This window comes from Panicum hallii, chromosome 4 (assembly GCF_002211085.1).
Source record: "Panicum hallii strain FIL2 chromosome 4, PHallii_v3.1, whole genome shotgun sequence".
NCBI lineage: Eukaryota > Viridiplantae > Streptophyta > Magnoliopsida > Poales > Poaceae > Panicum > Panicum hallii.
In genome coordinates this window covers 3,743,962-3,766,624 of record NC_038045.1, presented here as the reverse complement: position 1 = coordinate 3,766,624, position 22,663 = coordinate 3,743,962, and the positions used below count along the sequence as shown (strand labels likewise).

The 22,663-nt window shown below is 45.3% G+C and overlaps 1 protein-coding gene across 3 annotated transcripts; it reads left to right on the top strand.

Annotated features, from left to right (window-relative positions):
• Positions 1–11,878: 11,878 nt before the first annotated feature.
• Positions 11,879–21,838, top strand: LOC112888980 (E3 ubiquitin-protein ligase BRE1-like 1). 3 transcript variants are annotated; one of them, XM_025955425.1, is made up of 20 exons: positions 11,879–12,204; positions 12,304–12,395; positions 14,559–14,720; positions 14,810–14,897; positions 15,282–15,506; positions 15,599–15,766; positions 16,026–16,219; positions 16,294–16,377; positions 16,550–16,669; positions 16,765–16,951; positions 17,036–17,196; positions 17,288–17,359; positions 17,473–17,549; positions 17,901–18,095; positions 18,273–18,345; positions 18,431–18,517; positions 20,507–20,644; positions 20,719–20,921; positions 21,002–21,167; positions 21,247–21,838. In XM_025955425.1, exons 2-20 carry the CDS (start codon positions 12,342–12,344, stop codon positions 21,376–21,378), a joined length of 2,586 nt encoding a protein of 861 aa, XP_025811210.1. In that variant the 5' UTR covers positions 11,879–12,204; positions 12,304–12,341; the 3' UTR covers positions 21,379–21,838. The 3 variants fall into 3 exon arrangements, with proteins under 3 accessions (XP_025811210.1, XP_025811209.1, XP_025811211.1); XM_025955424.1 differs by having other exon boundaries at positions 17,898–18,095; XM_025955426.1 differs by lacking the exons at positions 11,879–12,204; positions 12,304–12,395; positions 14,810–14,897 and having other exon boundaries at positions 14,592–14,720; positions 17,898–18,095.
• Positions 21,839–22,663: the final 825 nt, after the last annotated feature.

Here is a 22,663-nt window from a genome sequence, read left to right as displayed (position 1 = left end):
CCGGAATTCTTACCGCGCCGCCGCCGTCTGCGCCGCACTACTATGCCGGCTATCCTACCATGCATGCAGTTGCCAAGCCCACTGTAATTTTAACTAAAAGATGCCTAGCGGACTTGCTAACAGCGGCGAGAATGTTCCCAACTATGCGAGACGGCATGTTACATCATCACAGTGAGGAATTTCAATGCATGCTGCTGTAGCATTTGGCTCTTGCATCTGTACACGGCCAATGCTAATCCAGGCTCTACTGTGTAGGGTACACCCTCAGCCAGGACTGGTAGTGATCAGTGTGCTAGCTTCCAAGAGGTTGGATGGATCCCATCAATTTGGCCTTCCTGGCTGGGTCTGGGTGTGCATTATGTGCGTCCATCTAACTGCTAGCTCCTCCTTTTGTCACTGCATGTTCACTAATATAATACCAGGTAATTGCATCCATTCATTTCTCCAACAACAACAGTGACCAGTTTACTGCTCTGTTAATTCCTTGCTAATCTTGCACGCTTCAATTCGTATTTACAGTAGTACTATGCAGGTGAGCAGTTTTAAGACCTTCCCATTTCAGTTCTCGTAGTAAGAAAAACTGGAAACTGTGGTAGAGAGCTGGAAGGAGATGGTAGAAGTTGCAGGTGATGGTGAGAACTGTCGCAGGCAATTAGGAGTTTTTAGGGAAGCTTTAACTGGCCCCTTTATCTGGTTCATGCGGCCGTGTCATGGCTAGTAATAACAGGCGGTGCTTTGATCTCTCCTCTCTCTCCACGTCCCTTTAGCCCTAGGCGGGGCCCGCACACTGTGGCCGCAGTGGGCTGCACTGCACACCGGCACGGTGGGGCAGGGCCCTGGTGATTTAGGCCTGCGCCAACTATGGGTCTATCCTGGCCGTCCAGTGGCAACCCGCCGATCGGCATCAGAGGGCAGTTGTTCTGTTTGTTTTCCAAGAGTGCTTAACTGCTTATGGCCGGTGTTTCAGCACCCTTGCCCAATCCTTGTTCAGCAGAACTGAACATTCCGGCTGCACTTTCTTCCTCCTTACCATTTCGCTTAATCAAGTGTCGGCTGTGTCGCCTTCGTCAATTATTTGCCACCAAGGTGACCTACTAAGTCTTTCACGCGCCCTATTTTATTGATTTGGACATCGTACATTCTCCTCGTGGATATTTGCAGTATCCAAAGATCAAAAAGTATTAAGAGCATTGTTGGCAACTTTTTTTCTCGAATATGCAGGAGAACTGTTGGCTCTTTCTTGAATTTAAAGATGGATTGTATACATAATAATCTAATCTACTCCTTTTTTTTTTCTTCAGAAGAATCCTGTAATTTAACTTAAAGACTATGGCTGTTCGAAATAACACTAAATAGTATATACCAACAACACAATTTACATTTCTCTGAGGACGGGTTAAAGGTGCGAATTCAAAGCGAGAATAACTCTGAATTATGGCATGTCTCATAACGTGGGCGGCATGCTGGAGTATGTGGCAGCCATTACGCCGCCGGGCAGGATGTGTCTCCCGGCCGGGCGATAGATGGCAGCGTGTATTTTTGTCCACTCTCGCATGCGCGCAGGCACGTAGGCTGCCGGACGCCGTACGGACCACGCACCGATCCATGCATGCGATTAGGCATTCAAGCTTCCCCCTGCAGGCATTCATGGCGTCGATGGGCGCCACGACGGCGTGTTTGGTTTGGCCGGCGAGCGGCCGGCGAGGCCTGCGTATCTGCACGAGGATCGTACGTCTAGCTATCGCCTGCGCGCGCGGCGTCGCCCAGCGGAGGCAGGCCTTTGTTTAAATGTGTGAATCGTTCTCGTCAGAAGTGCGATCAGGAGGGCGGGCAGAAGAATTTACTCCCCCGATCGGCCGCGCTGACACTAACCTTCTAGCTCTAGGATTCAGCGCCGTCTCACCTACCACCATGGCATCGTTCTCCTTCCATCTGCCCCGCATCATCACTTGTTAGTTTACTGCTGTGAGAGCTTGTTGTGTAGTGACTCTGTTACCACTATGTGGCCTTGTAAACGTGAAAGAAAAAAGCATGTTTTTTAGAAAGAAGTGCTTAGTACGTTTGCTATAAAGTCCAATAAGGATAGAGCAAGTCCAATACCAAGTCCAATACTACGTTTGTCTTACAGACAAGCCATGTCACCGGTAAACGAGTTCTAGAGACAGGCCATACAACAAGTACTGCCGGCATAACTTAACAGGACGAGATGTTAGCTAAAGCTTTAACTAGTCTTTCAGTGATTACTGACATGGACCTGCCGGCAGCGCTGGTCTGTCCCCTCTAGCCGGGAAGCCAATAAAATTAGGGCAGGAAATAAGAAAAACAGCAGGAACGACAGCGTCAGAGGATCCACAGCAACAAATTGAATGCATGAACTAGCTAGCTAGTAGGGTTTGGGTACGTGGGAGCTTTTCGGTTCAAAGAAGTACGCTGTCCCTCCAATTTCTTGACTCTTTCTTTGGATCACATCTCTTGTGGGTTGGAGCAAACAAATTCAGGGCCGGTGTCTTTGCGTTCAGAAACGCAGGAATTTTGCAGAGAATTCGCAGGAGTCGTATCAGTACTTCAATTATGCCAACAGGATTATGGATCGGAGAAAGCGTGTTCTAAGAAGGTTTAAAGTTTATTTTCTTTTTATTTAGAAATAAAGAAGAGCGAAGAAAGGTATAGAAAAAAATACATTTCCAGGAGCGGGTGATGTTGTCACGCGCTCCTGAAAATATATTTCCAGGGATGGTTCAAAAGCTATAGTATCCCCGCTCGTTTTGTAGAAGCGGATTACATTTTGGACCATCCCTGTAAAAACAACAACAACAGGGTGTTCTTACAAATATTTTTGTAGTAGTGAGATGGTCTCTTCTGCATTGTATATAGTAGTAGTGGTTTTCTTTTTCTTGAAAAATAAAGGAGAACGGAAGAGAAAGGAGTAGATGGCCTCTTTTGAATTGTACAGTAGTTGTACAACCAACCATCCCTAGCTTGGCCAACTGCGCTATGAATGGCGGTACTGATTGTGATGCTTCCTTGTGGGTCTAGTCCCCATAAATTTCTCGATCGTCTTTGTTGGGAGAGCTAGGGAGCTAGGGACCAAATGAATTCGATCACTGCTGGACGGGCAGCTGCTAGCAACTATGGCTACAGCTGCTGCAGGTCTTGCCAACTAATCCATGCATCCAGCATCGATCCGTGCATGCATGCATGCGTGAAGATGAAGGAAGCAGGCGAGCCATGCTCGCATTTCTTTAGGACCAGTACTTCGTTGCCAGACCCTGTTGCATTGCATGCTCGATCGAGATTTATTATATACATAACTATATACATATAATTTCTTGTACAATTTACACATAAAGAATCTGGTGGTTGTCTAACTGTCTATACTAGGCATGTTGAGGCCACGTGTGTCCACGTATACGAGAGACCAGCTAGCTTATTAGCTTCAGAAGGACAGCATTTGTCTGTCCAACCTAACAAGACACAAAATGGGCGCGTCTCGACGCGATGTATGTACATACAGTAGTGATATACCTGAAAAATTCACGTGGGAGTACGTAGACAGAATAGCAGTACTGTAGCCCTAACACTAGCTGGTAATGGTAGTGACTGACGGGACCTTTCGTTCGACAACTCGAGGCTTAGAGTTTGGAGCTATGAATCTGCATTAAGTACTGCTACGTACTCACTGGTCGAGTAGGAGTGCATCACTACTGAATCATGAACACTGTATGTAGCAGCGAATCTGAAGAAGTAAGTCTCTTAGAGCATACGTATCTGAGCTCACGGTATATGTATCTGCGTTCGATCGGAACGGTTAATATTACAACTTCATTTTTTTTTAGAAAATAGTATGGATCAAGGCGCCGCCGGGCGACAGTTTATACAGCAGTAGTACTACAGCGATCTGTCTCCACCAGATCGCAGATCGAGCATGTTCTAAAACAAAAGGTTTATGCGTACGGTTAATCACTGAATCACACACCAGCAGCGATCATAAACTAACGGCAGCTTTAAAGCAAGCAGCATGCCCAATAACATCATGCCAAACAGAGCAGCAGGCACTAAATTAACAAACCAAAGCTTCGCACCTAAACAATAATACGGGTTCCTTGATCAGGGACCTGCATGCGTTGGCGGCCGGTGGCCCTAGTAAACTGTAATCAGTGGCGGCACTGGCGGATCTCAGCAGAGGCCAAACGGGGCACTGGCCCCCCTTGGTCAATAAAATTCCTTTGAGATACGATATATATTAATATAGTTATCCATCTGTAGATTAGCTCATTAGTACTAATTGACCTCTCCTTCCATATTCCGTCACCGAGTGGCTTGGAGCTAGTATGGGCGTTCCCTGCTGCGCTGGCCGGCCGCCGGCCAATTACCAATAGATTTTTTTTCTTTACCAATGGGCTGAGCTAATTAGGGGATGCTATGACCACCTGGCATACCATGTAGCTCCGCCGCTGACTGTAGTTAATCTTAAGCGTACGAAGATGTATATGTATATATGTACACGCACATGTAAATATACGCGCAGATGTACGTCGATCGATCTACCTTTTTGTAATCTAGAATGAAGAATTTACGCGAGACGCACAGTAGGACGGCCACAACGTGAGGGATGGCATACCACATGTTGTGCAATAACACACCATCGTGCGCGTACAGTCGCCTAGCTAGAGGACCACTTCTTGGTAAGCCGGTACAGCCGTACAGGAGCACACATCTCTACATTATTCTCGCCATGAAATTAATAAGCACGGAGCTGAGACCCCTGCCAAGTGCAAGCTTTGCTCGTACATTAGCCGTCCTAGTTGTTTGTTGTGCGGCTGAGCTAGCGTACGGTTTAGGCGTGTGCGTGTGGCTGATCACTGTGCTGCGACCTGTGCCACCCAACAACTGCTTTTGTTTCTTTACGATTCATGGCAGGGGTGGTGGCAGAGAGAGGGGGGGGGGGGGGGGGGGAGAGAGAGAGAGAGAGAGAGAGAGAGAGCGAGGGCTCCACCGCCACGTCATCGCGATCGGATGGGGAATTGAAAAATACGGGCCACATGGTACGTACGTACGGCGCTGCAGCAGCTAATTGTACCCACACCCCCACCTGCCGTCGCAATCACTGCTGCGTGCTCGCATTGCGGCGTGTCGCTACACGTCGACATCCAGGGGCGGGCGCCGGGGGGGGGGGGGTGGGGGTGTTCTTGATCTTTTTAACCCCCCTTGTGTTAAAAGGAAGAGCTCAGGAGATCTTCATCCGTTTCAGCGTCCATGTACGTTTCTTTTTAACTGATATAAAGAACGCCAGAGTTGAGAAACTTGCTTTGTATATAACCTATAACCTGCTCATGTCAAGAATTTCATCGGATGCACGTAGTTAAAACTTGTTTTTCTATTCACGGTTGGAAATTTTGAATTTTGATACGAGGCCACAGTTGCCACGCACAGAGTACAGGTGGTTTTAATTTTGAAACTTGTCAGCGTCGATCGTGTAACTAAAATGGGGACCCTGGATCTTTTTTTTTATCTCTTCTTTTGAAACGAATGTGGACCCTGAATCAGTCAGTTAGAAAGCAAAGGAGACGCGCTGAGGCTCCATCCTGTGCATCTATTAGTTTTCACTGGACCAGGTCGTATAGTGCACTTTACATGTCCGGCTCCGGAGTCTTTGTGGCTTCATGCATGCGTATAAGGTTACTAGTACATGCTGCAAGTCAGAACTCAGAACAAACAAACAAGCAAACTAAGCTAGCAAACACACTCCACTGGACGCTCCCAAAACACTGCTCTAGTTAACTCTCTCTGGAACACTCACGAGCCTGGCTTAAGACTGAGTGAGATACGGCCGGCCGGTCTGCTTATAGTAGTAACAACTAACCCTACCTGCTCCCGTATCCTGCCGGCATGCTGGGACCTGAGGCTGCTAGCTAGCTAAGATAATCCTGTCGTTAATTAGGGTTAGCGCGCGACGGTATCTCTGTGCTCTCGGTATGGTCCAAGCAGTAGCAGCTCCCGTCCAAAAACATCGGATACCCTCTCACCTCATGCATGTCCGCTGCCGATGGCGATGGGCGGCGGCCCCCGCCACCCCCGGCGCAACCTGACAACGGCCACTCCTGTCCCGCCGCTGCTTCCATGTGTTCTCTTCTGCTGCTGGCACAACAACCACCGCACCAGCTTCCAGCTACCACACGTTTGCTTCTTCTCGGTGGCTGGCTGCATCTATCCTAGATGGCTGGCGAGATCCATCCAACACAGTAGTTAACCTAATTCAACTAGGAGCCGTCTATATATATAGCTAGTGTACTGCATGTCTTGAAGAAAATTACTAGTTTTCCTTTCCGTTTATCCGATTAGCAGACCGGACCTAATTAATCTATCCTGGCTAGTTCACCTACCTAAATGCGCCACTGTTAGGAGCATGTCCAAGCTAAGGACAATTATTGGCGTTTTTTAACTACTTAGCAACAAAAACTCGCAGAGAATTACTTACTCTTTGCAGATCAGCTGCATCAGTGGCAGGAGCTGGTTAGCCGGAGCAGATCTAGAACAGTGTGAGGCTATCATTGGGCTCATACGAAGCTTAGTACGTGGCTCTTTTAGTTTAACCAAAAGAACCTCCAGTAGGATCGATCTGCGCAGCAAATTCTTCTCTGATCGGGCGATTAAAAATCGTCGCCGCATCAGCGCCGTGTCCCGGCGCTGGGAGGCACGCACATGCGAGATTGGAGGGTGCGAGATCCGAGGCGGCGAGCACCGTGCCCTAGGTTAATCCCGCTGTTATACAGGGATCAAGCCCTGAAACCCAGTCTTATCCAAGCAAGATCTCCTCCGATCCATAGGTAAGGAGGTTTTTTTTTTTTGTGCGCGCGCGCAGTGGTAGCGTGTAAGTTGATGAACTCCATGGTATGTGGGTGGGGCCGGCCGGCATGTGGGCGACACTGATTTGAGTGGCAATGGCAACGTGGCTGTGTGTCCTGTATCTTCAGCAGACTAATTAATAAAGGCAAAATTTTGATTATTTAAGCAATACTGGGTGATCTCTATGTCTACCTTTGAACCTTTTTTGCAAAGACGATCGACGAAATATGTTCTAGATGACTCCATGGATGACTACTTTTATTGGGTTAATTGGGAGTTTTATTACAACTTGGTTAGAACACCTCCTAGATATCCGACAGCCAGTAGGCTTGTGCCGGCGTAGGAGAATTACAAAACAATGTTCGCACGGCGTGGTGGCTGACAGTGTTAGATCCAATGGCAAGGGTATCAGTCGAGATGCCTGCTAGAGAGCAGGCGAGCGTAGGATCGATCGTTGTGGGAAACGAGGAAAAGAATTGGCATCGGGGATTGGTTGGGAGAAAGAATAGAGGTCATGGGTCGATCTAGGAGGTGTGTTTTAGATCGTGTGGCTTACAAACCACTCACCCGAAAAAAGTTTTTAAAAAATAGGTGTCTGATAAGTAGCGTCACCCTTAATTTAATGTCTATGCGCTCGGTGTCAAAGGATAATGATGTCCTAGTTGGAAAGAAAGGGCTACACCAGTCACATGAGATGAGAAAATGACTTTCCTTTCATATTGTCATGTTTCACAAAGTTGGCATGGGATCTCTATTAGATTAGAAAACCATACGTACGCATAATTCATGGAAAAGCTGTTTGAATTATTAACCGCTGACATGACTTGTGCATGGAAAAGCGACGTTCGATTTCAAGAAAAAGGCCGGAGAGAGATCTAGACAGATAGATAGATGTGCCCACTGCAGGCAGATTTTCTGACGGATGGAAAATCCACCAATTCTATATTGAGCAGCAGGGATATGCCCGCTGGCCACTGCGGCAGGCCGGCCGGCCACTGACATTTAACAAACTAGTAAGAACAGCAACAAGATGCCAAACCACAGCACTGCAAAATCTTCGCTTTAGTGCATTGGTCAACCAACCACCAGCAAAGCAATCATGGTTTTTTCCCCTCTCCAATTAGCAACCACTAAAGCGGATTTTGAGTCCCTAGAAAGGCCGCTTCCATGAAATTTAGGCAAATTACAAGGCCGTACCCCTTTCCGCTGCATGATTGGAAAATGACAGCGGCGACCTAATTAAACCGGCAGTCGAGCTTGTTAATCAGCTCGCGAATCAGCATGAGATGGACCACTAAGTTTGATTTGTGTCCAAAGCAACAAAACGGAACGGAACGGGCAGGCTCGCGCCGACGGACACGGTCACGGTCGCTGGGCAATGGCCGGCGGATCGGACGCAGCTCGAGGTAGCTAGCGTTACTGCGTCAGCAGCAGATGCTGCTGCTGCTTCTGGCTGCAGTCGCCGCCGCCACCCATGCCCGGCCGGCAGGTCTTCTCAGGCGCCGATCGATCTCTGGTCGCCATGGTTTTCCGCGCCGTGGTGGATAGATCCCGGCGCGACGCGCGAGGGCAACGACCTCCGGCCTTTTGCCTGCGCGCCGGCCGGACGGCTACACGCCGGCGCCGAAAAGGGCCGTGAATCCAACCCCGATCTGATCTCTGTAGCTTCTCGTCCGGTCGCCGGTCGGCACTGTGTCGTGTGCAGGGAGAGCCAGGAGCGTACGCGCGAAAAGCGACGGCGAGGACTGACTGGGCACGGGCACGCCGCTGCCGCGCACAGTGGCGCCAGTAGAGATCAGGTAGCTCAGCGAGTGAAGCTGACAGCCGGTGGCCCTGTGGGGATGGCCATGTCCCCGGCCGCCGGCGGCCAGCCGCGGTCACGCTCACACGGACTGCAGGCTATGGCTAGCTTTGGCTGCAGGGGATGGAACAGGCTAGGGCATCCTACCGGGCTGCACGGGCACATGGGGAGGCTAGGCATATGCGTGGGTGGCATGGCAGGCTAGCTAGGAGCACGGCGCGGGTAGCTGGCACGGTCGCACGGACGCTCAGCCAGCCTCATGGTCCGACGCTCGGTGGCCGGACTGCGGGCTGCTGCGAGGACGCTTGACATGGGACGACGCATACGAGGAAAGTTAGGGTTTCTACTCTTTTTTTTTTGCGAAAGTTAGGATTTCTACTTATTCCATACCACACCTTGCAATTTGCATACGAGGAATGTAATCAAGAAGCCGCCTAAAAATTTTGTTCTGGGAGTTCCAAAAGGCTCTATCGCTCGTACAAACGACTAATGGGCCTGTTATGGGCCAAAGCGGAGTTCGGGTTGTTAATATAGAAAGGCTGTCTATAGAAATTGGGCCGTTGTTGGGCTCAGGGAATGCACCCGCACCACCTCGCGGCCCGGAAAACGCCTCCTCGCGGCCGCATCACAGCCGCACATGTCGATCCGACGGACCGGGTGGCCTCTACCCTGGACGGCAAATGAAATACCGACCAGGACCTGGGCATCTCCTGTGCAGAAACCCTGCAGCGAGCTACCTCCGCCGCATCCTGCACTGCACGTACTGCGCCGCCTCCGCGTTCGTGGAGCTCGGCGCCGATGCTTTGGAGGGCCTCGCAGACGGTGACCGCGCGCGTCCATGGCTTCGGAGTCGCGGGTTGTTCGGTGGGTTTCCGGGAGACCGGGAGAAGACGAAGCTAATCTTCGGATGGGCGGAGGGATTCCCGACGCCATGGTGTTCTGCCGTTTCCGGCGCAGGGATGATTCGCACCGTTCGGCCATGGCCATCGTCTGCGTCGAGCTCCACGAACGTGCCCGGCGCCCTGCGGCGGCCCGCCAAGAGATTGGACGGGAACGCCTTCTTTTTTTCCGGTAGGCCGGAGCAATACTGAATGCAAGATCACTGGCTCCTGAATTATTACACCATGGCACTCCGCCGAGATTGTTTACTGACTCCTGACGAAACATGAATCCTGATCGACCTCCGATCAGGCCGGTAGGGAGAGGCGAGACACAATAATAGTAGGCGCGACCTACTTGCTCTTGAGCGCGACCTCCCGCTCGAGCTTCGAACCCGCCGGCGCTGCCCTGCTCCCCGGCCACGCCGTACGTGCAGGCAGCACTCGAGGTTGTGCGGCGTCGGGATCTATCGTCCCGGGCTGGCGCAGGTACGGCGACCGCCCCGTGTCGATGTGCAGCGGCACGGCCACGTCCACGTACCCCAGCGGCACGAAGTCGCTGGCGTTCTTCACGTGCAGCGCCCTCAGGTCCGGGAACGAGGCGAAGGCGCTCTTCAAGTTGCCGTCCCCGACGCGCGGGCTCGCGTACACGAAGGCCGTCACGGGGCACGGCGGCTGGGAGGATTTGGCGCACGCCGTTGGCGGCGAGGTCCACGGCGTTGAGCCCCGTGACGGTGATGCTCGTCACCTCGACCTTGTGCAGAGCCATTAGCCGGCTGACCTCCTCAGGAACCTGCACACGTTTGATGTTTCACCAGAAAGCATCTGATCGCTAATTAGGCAATTAGCTTGGCCTTGGCGTGTGGATGTGAAACAGCTGCAAATGCTGGATTATTTTATTGTGAAGTTAGAATGATCTAGCTTTACAATGAAACTATTCTAGGTTTATAAAGAACGTTATTTATAAGAAAACCATCCAAGCATATTCAAATAGGGGCGTGTGGTCCTATTTTGAATATTTTATTGAAAAAATATGTAATCGTGCAATCAAAATTTAATTTGGATATTCGGTTGGAAAAATATGGCTTTCCTTTTATATTTCCATACGGTGTGCGATCCACCGTCTCCTTCTTTTTACAATAAATATGTGTGGCTTTTTTTATTGTGGACCTGGAATGATCCGAGAAAGTAGTTGTCGAGAATAAGAAGAAACTTTTGCCGTAAGGCAGAGTATGATGGAGCGTGCTATTAATAATACTTCCCGCGACCAAAGAGCCGGATGCACTTGTAATTCTCTTTCTTTCTCCTTTTCTGGAGCACTAATATAGAAAAAACATTTAAGACTCACATGGATGCTAAAAATGTCAAATATAGATCTTATAAATGCTATCCAAAATTACAGTAGAACCTGTGGCTCAAAAGCATATGGTTAAAAGGAGGGATCGTTGCTTTATTAGAGTTTAACATTTTAGCCATGGTCATATTGTAAAAGCTGTTCTTATAACTAGTATGAATGAAACAAAGTTTACTCTTTTCATTTACCACCACAATGAGTACAAGATCCGAGTTTATTTGTCACACTTCTTGAAAGTGCTAAATAGATGGTGTCTGTAGAGTTCTAGGGCATGCTTAGTTACTTGTTAGCGTTCGCCACGCTACATTTTTTATGTTGCTACGAAAACCAAGGCGATTGTTTGGTTGCCGAAAAGATTTCAGCATGCCTCAATTTTTATTCAAAAGGCTAGTTCATTTTCTCATCACGGTTGTAGGGTCCAATGTCGGTGCTCCAACTTCGGTGCCACCACAAGTGCCACGTGGCAACCGATAAACGACACCTAAACATGCTTCTAGGGCTCTTGTTTGTCTTTTGAGTACCATGAAGCTCAGATTCAATGGTATAATTGTTCTAGCGTTTACCAAATACAAACTCCATCTTTTGATAGCGACAACTATTTTATTTTATTTTGATGTGTGCTACCTGAAAAAAGAACCAACTTCCAGTCATTTGTAGACACAGTGAAAATATTTATAGATTTTACGGAGTCTGTATGTGTAAATATTTACACAAAAAATTATAGATTTTATGGAGTCCGTATATGTACGTATGTCGTGAATCAATACTCCACTCAAAATGTTGGTTTGTCCAAATGCTTATCCTGTTTGCATTATTTCTTGCGTATACTCAACGTATACAGTACGTACGTTGAGTTTTTTTTTCCTGATTGGTTCATCAGCAAGGGTATTTTTAGTCAATTAAAATTCGATTCCCCATCCCTATCTCATTCCGTAGGTATGGTTATGAAACCTGACATCCCTGTCTCATACCCTCCCTCTTCTTATCCCATCTCATTTCCCTTTCCCTTTCCCACACTCTATCCAGCATCCAAACGACACCTCCGTCCTGCCGAGTGCCGACCTCCCGAGCCCACACCTCCTCCTCCTGCAGGCTGCAGCGGCGGCGCCTCCCTCCGAGTCCCGATCCAGCAATCCCGACCTCCACCACGCTGCATCTGGAGGCACCGAGCCTATGACCGAACCCTAGCGGCAGCGCTTCAACCCGACCTCCCCTACCCCCCTCCTCCCGACCTCCCCCTTCGCGGCGGCGCCTCCACCCAGGCGGACGGCGGCTGTTTAAGGGCAAAAACGACGGCTACACGGATGGAATCCGTCAGCTGCAACGTAAGAGCTCCGATCTGAATCTGTAGAGTTGATTTTCTTGTCAGTAACTTGAGATTTAGATGATGTATTAGCTTGGGCAATGACTTGTGCCGGCTTCAGGACCTTATGCTGATTGAGTGAATACCAGTATCAGTAGCATGTCAACTTGCCTCCACATCCAAGATCCCAGGAAAAGTGCTATGTCTAGTCCGGTAAGTAAAATGGATCTATGAACTAAAATATTTTGATGTGCACTCCCTGTTATACAGTTTGATGGAGTACTTTGACTTCCAAAGAATTATTTGCTCTCTGATAAGTTTATAAAAAATACTTGATATAATTGTGCTTAGGTACTTGAGAGAGATTACCTGATGCTGGTACCCAAAACTTTACTTTAGATGTAATGGTTTAGCTTATACAAATCCTAGTTCAGTGTTGAACAAGGCGTTGTTCCGCACATGCTTATGCGCTGGGCGGCAGGGTACCGCCTCGCCTAGGGGGTTAGACAGTACCCTAGGTGGCGCCAGCTCGTCAGCGGCGAAAGGAGGGTCGGCATGCCATCCCTGGTGGCCGCGGTGCAGATCCGCCCAGGCAGGGATGCGTAGGGGAGGCGGGGATGTCGGGGGCCGGCGAGGAAGGAGGGGACATTGAGCGGAAGCGGCGATGGAGGAGGTGAGAGAAGGCGCCGTTGGGCGGCGGCTGAGGAGGAGGAGGCGACGGACGGCGGTGGCAGGGGCGGAGGGATGTCGAGCGGTGGGGGCGGAGGAGGGATGTCGGGCGGCGGGGGCGGGCCTAGGCTCTAGGCGGAGGGTCACCGCCTAGAGTGCGCCTAACATCTTTTGTAACCTTGTCCTAGTTACTGAGTGCAATGAGATTCCGTGGTTGCACCAGGTTAAAGTTATGAGAAATAGAATTAATAACAAAGGCATGGAGCAATGCCGTAGCAGTATTGGCATACTATTATAACCTTCAGGATAGCAGTGGCACTAAAGGCGTACTATTGTAACGTTACCCAACTTCCGTTACCCAACTTTCCTGTGTTGTAATATAAAATAGCCAGTTAGGCAATCATTGTCATAAATGGTGATCAACAGGAAATAAATTTCATTAGAGTGACTTCAGACCATCATCCCTTAGTGAAACTCTCCTGTGATGTAAGGACCGTTAATAAATCAATGATACTGCCAATGGGCGATTCAGCATATGGCCGTAATATCAAGAAACATTATTTCGCATATGCAAACATTAAAGTAGTCATTGGGGAGCTATCCACAACCAAACAGTTTATGAATGATCTCTTATAATACCTTGCAAGTAGAAAATTACAATTCACAAAACCTAGCACATGAAAAGAATCGCAAAGATCTATTGCACAATCTAGCTACCGTGCAACTATGTACTATGTTTGGACAAGGAAAGGAGGGATGGAGAACATATTGCATTTGCGACCGAAGTACAATGATTATCGGAGCACAAATACAATCTTCAAGGAGTATGATCTGTGGAAGGATGCCACAGAAAACTTCTTCTGTCAGTATGACATATTCCAGAAGGAGGTTGTTAGCACAGAAGATGGATATAGACTTGAGTCTACTCAGAAAAAGCCAATGTACTGCACAAGACAGCCAATAGAAAGGCATGCTGCAGAAAAACGAGGACTTAACCTATCTCTGTGTTGTTTTGTGCAATACCACTTGGTACCAAGACCTCTGATAATAACTTTACATATATGGTTAGCTTTCTTTGCTTGCACATATGGTACGGCTCATGAACATGCCAGTAGTCTGATCTAAATGACTACTTAACTGCCCAATCCATGTCCATTTTCTTCTCTGGTGACTAGTGAATGCGAGAGCTCCTGCCAGCCAGGATTAATTTATTTCTTACCATTTCATGTTGGGATCTGCAGCTAAAATCGATCTCATATGCTACAAATTGAAATAATTTGTTAGCGCTCGCTTATCGGTGAAACCAGTTCTGATAAAGCTTGAAAAAAACTCATAAATTCTCAAAGAAGTACACCCGTAATCCTGGTGCAGTTTTTCTATTCATTATCAATGCCAGCACTGTTGCTCGCTTGAATGTAAGAATGCACTGCTATGATGTTAAGGACCCATTCTTAGTTGCTTGCGGGGTGAGCATATAGGCATCTCTTCCAAACTCCACCCCATCCCACCCAACATCATATAATACCACTATTATTATTTCATCTCATTCCATCTTTGTATTTCTTGAGGTTTGAACATGAAGGTGCTAATGTGTTGGTCTATGCTGTTCTGTTTGCACTGGAATTACTATGATATATTTTCATTCCAATGCTAATTTTTAGTTTATAGTTGTGCTGTACTGCCATCTTATGCTTTCTTATTTGGCAGCTTGAGTTTGCTGTACTCAAATACAAAAATCAAAAGCTTTCGGAACAATTGGAAGTCCACAAGTTTGAGTTCCATGCTCTCGAGAGTAGATTCAATGATTTAAAAGAGAAGCAGAGGACACATAATGAGACACTTGTCCTGGTCAAAAGTTGTTGGGAGCGAGTAAGTTTTTCTAGCCTTGCGCATGTTCCCATAACATACGTACATACATACATTATAGGCTTTCTGCTGAAATTCCTTTATCCAAGCAGCTTGTAGCAGATCTTGAGTTAGTTTCTGTTTGCAAAAGTGAATCTTCGCATTCGAGCTATGGTACAGGCCACAACAATGTACGGAAGGGTATGAAGCTGTACTTTATTCATTATGAATATATTGGACCTTGCAATGTTCTAGAATCATACATGGACCAGCTAAGAATTCAGTGTTTTTTTGTCTTATATACTTTCTACTAATGAAGCAGTGAACTAGCAGAATTGTGAAACCTTTTTATTTGAGGTGTTTTTGGTTCGTTGCTCTTTCGAAAATAATTTTGTGACAAAAATTTTATATGCTTGTCTGCAGAACTAGCTGCTATCAGTTTTTCTCAAATAATCAGTTCATGATTGTTAATAAATAAATAGTTACGTGAGTAGCATGTGCCATTGATGTTTTATGTTGTCTGCTTTAAATATTTCATATTCGTCCCATTTTGTCCTTCATATACGTGCAAATCTTGTTTGTCAGATGGTATATGCATGACGCTTGAAAGGGGCTTTTTAAATAGACTTTTGGAGGCTGGTGCCACAGAAAGCTCGGGTTGCTCTCCCAGTTGCTATCTGGGAAATGATGTCCCTCCAGAACAATCATTAACAGTTAATGTTCTGCAGAAGATCTTCCTTCCATTGAGTGATCTGTGGCATGTGAATAACGAGTTTGTCTCTGCTGCTCTCACTAAATTGCCTGAAAATGGTTCGTTCTGCTCCATATTTTCTTTTGTAGTACAGCATTCACATTTGTTTATGTTATGCTGAAATTTTCCTTAATTTGCCCATGTTCTCTAGAACACAGCAGGCAACTGCATAGTGCTACCAGTGATGTGTTGTCCAAGCTTAATAAGGTGATACAGGCAGTAGATAATGTTCACTTGAAACACAGACAGTTAGCAGGGGACTACCAAAAACAAAGAGATTCAAACGCCTGGAACAAAGCTGAACAGAAACGTCTGAAAGGTATTTTGTATTTGTTTTGTGTATGATTATCTTTTGAGGGAAAGTACATCAACAATATTTAAAGTTCTGTTCTGTACCTTGAATCATCAAACAAGTTAAACTAATCCCAGTCAAAATTGTTGAAAGCCTTGTGGCAATAATAAGTTGTGAAATCATAAATAATTTTTTGCTATCACTGCCACTGCCAACACCTGATACTATCTTTACATAGCTGTTGTGTAATAATAAAACTAACCCAGGCATTTATGTACTTTTCCAGAGGAGTTGACCAGAGCTGTTGCCAAGTTGGAAGAAACCAAGCACAAACTGGCAGCACTGAAAGTACAGGGAGACAATAAGCAAGGGACTCCAATCCTTGTTCCAACACTGGGAAACAAAAATGCGACTGCAGAGAAGGTGAGAGATAAACAAAGAGAACTGCAAGATCTTGAAGCTACCCACAAGGAGTTAATGGTATGTTTAGAGCTCCAAACTATTTTCTAGATGTGTACATGGACTTTAAACTTGACAAATGCTAATATAAGCAGGAATTGAGTTCAAAGCGTTTGGAGGAAATTAGGAGACTGCACAAAGAGAGAATCGAAACTTTGAACAAGTTAGCTACATTTCAGGTTTGTTGAACCAAATATATCTGATCAAGCACAGAATGCACAATTGCTTTACAGTACTGTACTCCAATACCTAATTTTTATTGTGTGATTGAAGGTAGGCCTTGTAATGTTGAATGGCCTTGTAATGTTGAATTCTACATGACGTTTTGACCCTTTTTTTGGTTGCTTCCAGAATATACTGACAGATTTCAAGAGCATTCGTTCTTCCAAAGCTTTTCAGCTTGTTAATGACCAACTTCAGAAGTCTCAAGCAGAGTTGGATGATCACCAAACATTGTTAGAGAAATTACAGGTGGTTACTGGTCAGTGAATTTGCATGTCTGTATAGCAGATGTGTTACCTAAAAGATCTGATCTTTGATTAAATTTCTACTTTTCCATGTTTCAGGTTGATATGGATAGCTTTGTTTGGCAAGAAAGGCAATTTAATCAAAAAGTTGATCTGGCTGAAATACCCCAGAAGGTTTCTGCATACTATGTTTCTAGGATTGCTGATCTTGAAAAGGATGTTCAGAAACTATGTAATGAAAAGAATATGCTGGTGCTGAAATTTGAAGAGGCTTCAAGAGAACCTGGTGCTGTTTTTACTACACAACATGCTTGAAATACTTTTCCTTCTGATCTCTGTTTGAAGCAGGATTTTTTTTGGCAACTTTCAGGTCGGAACCAAGTTATCTCAAAATTTAGAGCTCTTGTGTCATCCCTACCAACAGAAATGGGTGCTATTCAAAGGGAACTGTCCAAACACAAGGATGCTTCCTTACAGTTGCATTCTTTGCGAGCAGAAGTTCATTCGCTTTCTGGTATCCTAACCAGAAAGGTATATTTTGTTTTGTTGGTTTGCACAATAAGTGGGCAAGTGTTGAGGCATTCATTTGCCAATGTGCCGATTTTTATATTTTGTTTTGTAGGAACAAGAAATTGAAGAAATATCATGTAGATCTGCCCATGCTGGTTCTGATATAAGCCAACTTCAATATCTGGTAATCCTTTTTTTGTTTTTTCCCCTAATCTGGTTAAAGAAGGTTCAATGCTTTACATGCTGCATGATTTGTGCATGCCAGTGGTTTTCATTAACATATTTTACATATTGTAGGTTCGTGATCTGAGGGAAAATACGCAGGAGCTTAAGCTGTTTATGGAATTGTATAAGCACGAGTCCACTGATTCCAGGTAGGTTCATCTTATTTTGAAATCAACATCGTGTAAATTCTAAGAGTGACATTTCTGGAGAAGAGTACTTTTTTTGCACTTCTTTTCTATGAAAAATGTTGGGTAAATGCCATTGTTGCAAGTTACCTGTTTATGCATATTAGCTCCTTTAGCTGATTCCTGAGTCTCGTTGGCCGATTTTAATAACATTAGCTACTGTAATCTGTGTTTTTTTTTATAATTCAACAATTCTAATGTTTTTAGTGATGAAAATACTATTGAGCATTTGGACATTGTCTACTGTCCAGTGCATTTAGTTCATGGATAGGCATTTCTGCTATATTTACATATGTTTTTACTCTTTTGCGGCAGACAGCTGATGGAATCCAGAGATAGGGAACTCTGTGAATGGGCTCGAGTCAATGTCCTAAAATATTCTCTTAATGAAAGTAAATTAGAGCAGCGTGTGATTGCAGCCAATGAAGCTGAAGCAATGTCTCAGCAGAGATTAGCAACTACTGAAGCTGAGATTACTGAATTAAGGCAGAAGCTGGAAACTTCTAGGAGGTATTTCATTCATATTCACTCTTCCTTTAGTATTTAGAAATGCAATTAGAAAAGAGAATTTATTTCTACTTTTTATAATGGATGGGCTCAAGACTGTTGAAATAGTGCGGAAGACATGTTTTCTTTTATAATTTTTTCAAGTAAAGTGATATCAAGTGCTGGATTTCTATGGTTCAGAGATCTAGTGAGACTATCTGATATACTGAAGTCTAAACATGAAGAATGTGAAGCATACGTGGTGGAGATTGAGGTATGGACAATCTTCCATGTATACCAATCGGGCATGGTTATCAGCATTATATTTTCAGGTCTCAATTTTTTATGTTCGATTACAGAGCATTGGCAATGCATATGAAGACATAATGTCACAAAATCAGCAACTGCTACAGCAGATCATCGAAAGAGATGATCATAATACAAAGGTGATGATTCAAATGACTGATTCAAGCAGTTACTTTTTCTTCATGTGTCTTCATCTCAGTGTTATTGTTTATGACAGTTGTGTTATTTTACTTGCTTAACTCCTTAAGAAGGTGTTCTATTTTCCACCCCACCGTCAGTTTGTGCAAATTGTTTTCTTCTGTGTTACTCTGACTTGTGCATTCATTTTGTTTTTGCTGCATTGACACACATCCCTATGGTTGTTCTGGTGTCCAGTTCATTTCCTATTGCCTCCTAAAAATAGTGAGAGAAACAATTTAAAAGATGATTTAGAGGAAGAATAGAGGATCTGGAGGGCAAGGGATCACCATGGTTAGGGAGAACCATCAGGTGGGGTAGGTCGCAGGGGATGGAGAGTCCCTGAGGAGCTCAGCCGAAAAAGGGATCAGTTTCTCTGGAGTGGGTGCTGTGTCTGGGTAAGCGAAGAGCTACCAGTTGCCCTGGTTCCTAGGCTTAAGTAAGGGCTTATGCAGGGCTGTTGGTTCATCAAGTAGTATCAGGTTAGGCAATATCTGGTAGTGGATGATTTGTATGTATGGACCGTGTCTGATACGATGTCTTGTACGGAAATAGCACCTTGACAAGGGGTTGGCGTCTTGGTGGCGAGCCTATGCGTTACAAATGCCATCAATGGCTTTTGAATTTTATAGTGGTGCTTGTTGTGCAGCCTTTAGGAGTTGGATTTTGCTGCTTATTCAGGGATGGCATTGAGATTTTCTGTGGCTTTGTGACAGGCTCAAGTTGTGGCTTGGGATCAATGGTTAAGGAGTGTCTTTGTTATAGTTGGCGCCTTAAAATAAATAAATAAAATGAAATGTGTGGCAAGCCATAGGCAGGGAGCACTGCCAGAGGCCCAGACCATTAGGAAGAGAGGTGAGACCCTGCTCCAATCTGGGCAATGGATAAAAAATATTTACATATTAAAATAAATATATATTAGAAGAGTAGTAGATCCAAGTTGGCAGAATTTCAGCTATTCCCGACTCTGACTGAAGGAACTTGGTGCTCCATTGACCTGCTTTTAGTTTAAACCAAACTAGGGAGCAAAAATGAATACATGATGCTTCATGCTGGCGAATAATTTCCAGCTTGTGTTAACCATGGTGATCTGCTGCATTTCGCAACCTGTGTTGATATGTAGTTGAATGACAAAAGGATGAGTTGCTTAAAGAAGTTACATTATTGGAACGCACCTGGACGCTGTGGTTACCATGATTTTGATTTAACAGGCTGTAACACTAGAGTTAGCATTGTACGATGCAATAGTGCGATAGGCTCTGTGCTAGTTCTTTTTTATCAAATGCACAGGAGAACTGCATGCCGTAGTATCGAAGTAGGAATGAAGGCAAGGTCTTCTACTTTCCTTTGCTTTCTCTTATTTTTCCTTGTTCGTGACTTACGCTAGTTCTTTTGGACTTAGGGTTACCAAGGGCCCTGAGAAAACTAATATTGATTGTTACTTAAGTTTTTTTTTTTTACAAATTACCTGTTTAAGATATCTTGCATGGCGAACGGGCCTCTAGCTGACTTGGTTAGATGGTTCCAGTAGCACTCCTCAGGTCCTGGGTTCGATTCCCCATGGGAACGAATTTCAGGCTGAGGTTAAAAAAATCCCCCTTGCTGGCACGGCCAGGGTTCGAGGGGTTTTCTCAACTGGGAAGCCGGTTGCTTCCTCTTAATGAAAAACGGTTGGGGCCGTCATACCCCACCCGCTCGAGTTTTTTTTTTAAGATGTCTTGCATGTAACCTTCATGAATTGTTAAGGCATCATAGTTGAGCTAATCTTTTGTGATCTCAAATTGACTTTGATTTTATTGGAATTTCACTGGTAATGAAACATGGCCACTTGATCTACATCGAGCATTGAACCAATTTGAGGATAAGACCTTGGTGCTTTTGAATGTATAGAGCTGTAAGAAGCATACTATTTTTTAGTAGTTGGTGACTTAGTTACTCAACTCCAACTCCAGCTTTTCATGGAGGGTGTTAAAGCAAAACAGTCACATGATGCTTTGCATATGGAAGTGCGCTCCGTGCAAAGAAATTTGCAGCATGCAAACACTTTGATGGATCTGTACAAGCAGAAAATTTTCCGCCTAGAGGACCAGGTTGGTGGCGCATTCATTCTGAGAAGCTGTATAAATGTGGCTGGAGAGCTGAATATTTTTCTATCAATTTCCAGCTAAGAGTTTGGTCAGAGCGGGCGAGGAGACTGTCAGAGGACGGAATGCAGCAATCTATTTCACTGGCCAACTCTCAAAGGAAGCTGGCTGGTATGCGTGGGGAGGCTCCAAAGCTCAGGCATTCAATGGATGAACTACAAGCTAAGGTTGGAAGCAATCGACTGGAAGTTGCCGAGCTGCTTATAGAACTGGAGAAGGAGAGGTTGTTATACAAACATTTCCTTTCCTGTTAAGAAATTAGTTTCTTAATATTTAAGTCTAACAAGATCAGTTTTACTCCAGGTTTAGTAAGAAGAGAATAGAGGATGACTTGGATCTAATGTCAAGTAAAGCTAATTCTCTTAGAGAGAAGACAGATAATTCAGCAGTCTTGCAAAAGCTTCACCATGAGGTCAAGGAGTACAGGGGCATATTGAAGTGTGGCATCTGTCGCGATAGGCAGAAAGAGGTAGTGATCTTTAGTTGTTCCTGACATACTCTGGCAATAAAAATGAGCATTTAGAATGACATGATTTTTCTGATTGCAGGTTGTGATTGCCAAGTGCTACCATCTCTTCTGCAATCAGTGCATACAGAAGCCACTTAGTAGCCGCCAGAAGCGGTGCCCATCTTGTGGTCTAAGCTTTGGGGTTAACGACGTGAAACCTATCTATATATGAAACGGTACGCTGAAGCTCGTGTCAGCGCGCATCTGGGCCAAACTGCTTTTTGTGCCTACCAGTCAGACAGACGGTGATGGTGGTTCAGTCGGTGATGTAACATAGCTTTTGTAGCTTGTACAACCGAACATGTAAGATAGGCTGCATGTGATTGCTGGGTACCTGCTGGCATATATATATGCCGGTGTTGCTTCATGCACCTTTTGTAAAGTCAGATTGCCCTGCCCAGCCCCAGATAGGTAGGAATAGCCTGACCGTGCCATCCATTCAGTTCTTTCAGGGGAAGACGTCCAACAATGAGACTGGTGCTTCCCGCCATAGTGAGCAGTGTATAACAGATAGCTTTAGTTAGCTTCATTGATGTAGCTGACAATAAGAATGTAGCTTTTGTTTGTTCTTACTGGTTCTCCGGTTTGTACATTTTAGGAGATTGCCAATAGTGAGATTTCTGTTAGATGCAGTGTTTGCCGAGTACTTAAACCAGTATACATTTACTTGATCTTCGGTGTCATGCGTTTAATAGGGTTGCAGCGTTGCATTCTTTTTCTTCGGTCTTTAAGGATAGATCTCAGGCGCAGTCGTGTTAGAATCGTGACCTTGATGCAAGTTGTCTGTGTCTGTAGTTTCTGTCTAAATTAGTGTTATGGGAATTATGCTGTAACAGTGTGGATACCCTTTTTAAAAAGAATGAAAGTAGGAGCACTGCTGATTCGTCTAAGAAGATAGACAGACAGGATTAGAGTGGCGAGCATTTTTTAAAAAGGTATAAAAAAGTAAAATTTGAAAAAGGAAGCCGGATGGGAAAAATTCGGAAAATGGGTACCTCCCGCCCGTTGATCGGGCGGGAGGCGTGGGGCCGGGGACTTCCCGCCCAACCAGCGGGCGGGAGGTTCCAAAAATATTTCGAGGCCCGTCCCGAGAGCCTCTTCGCGAATAAGAAAAGTTTCTTATTCGCGAAGAGGTCCCTGAGGCATGCATCCTGCCCGGCCAGTGGGCGGGAGGTCCTCCTTTATTATTTTTGTTATATTTTGTTGGTTGGAATTGTTATATTTTGTTGGAATTTATGATTTACAAACTATTTGAAATTCAGAATTTTTTCAAATAGAATATTTATTCGCCATACTCTTTTATATACATATAAAAACTCGTATAAAGATGGTTAAACGATAACGTTTTGCAACGTAGAATCAAAATATTACGATAGTACGATACGTCAACCAATTAAAAAGAAAATAGTATCATACAAAAACAGTTTGAATATAAAAAGTCCACCGAATTAGGAGTA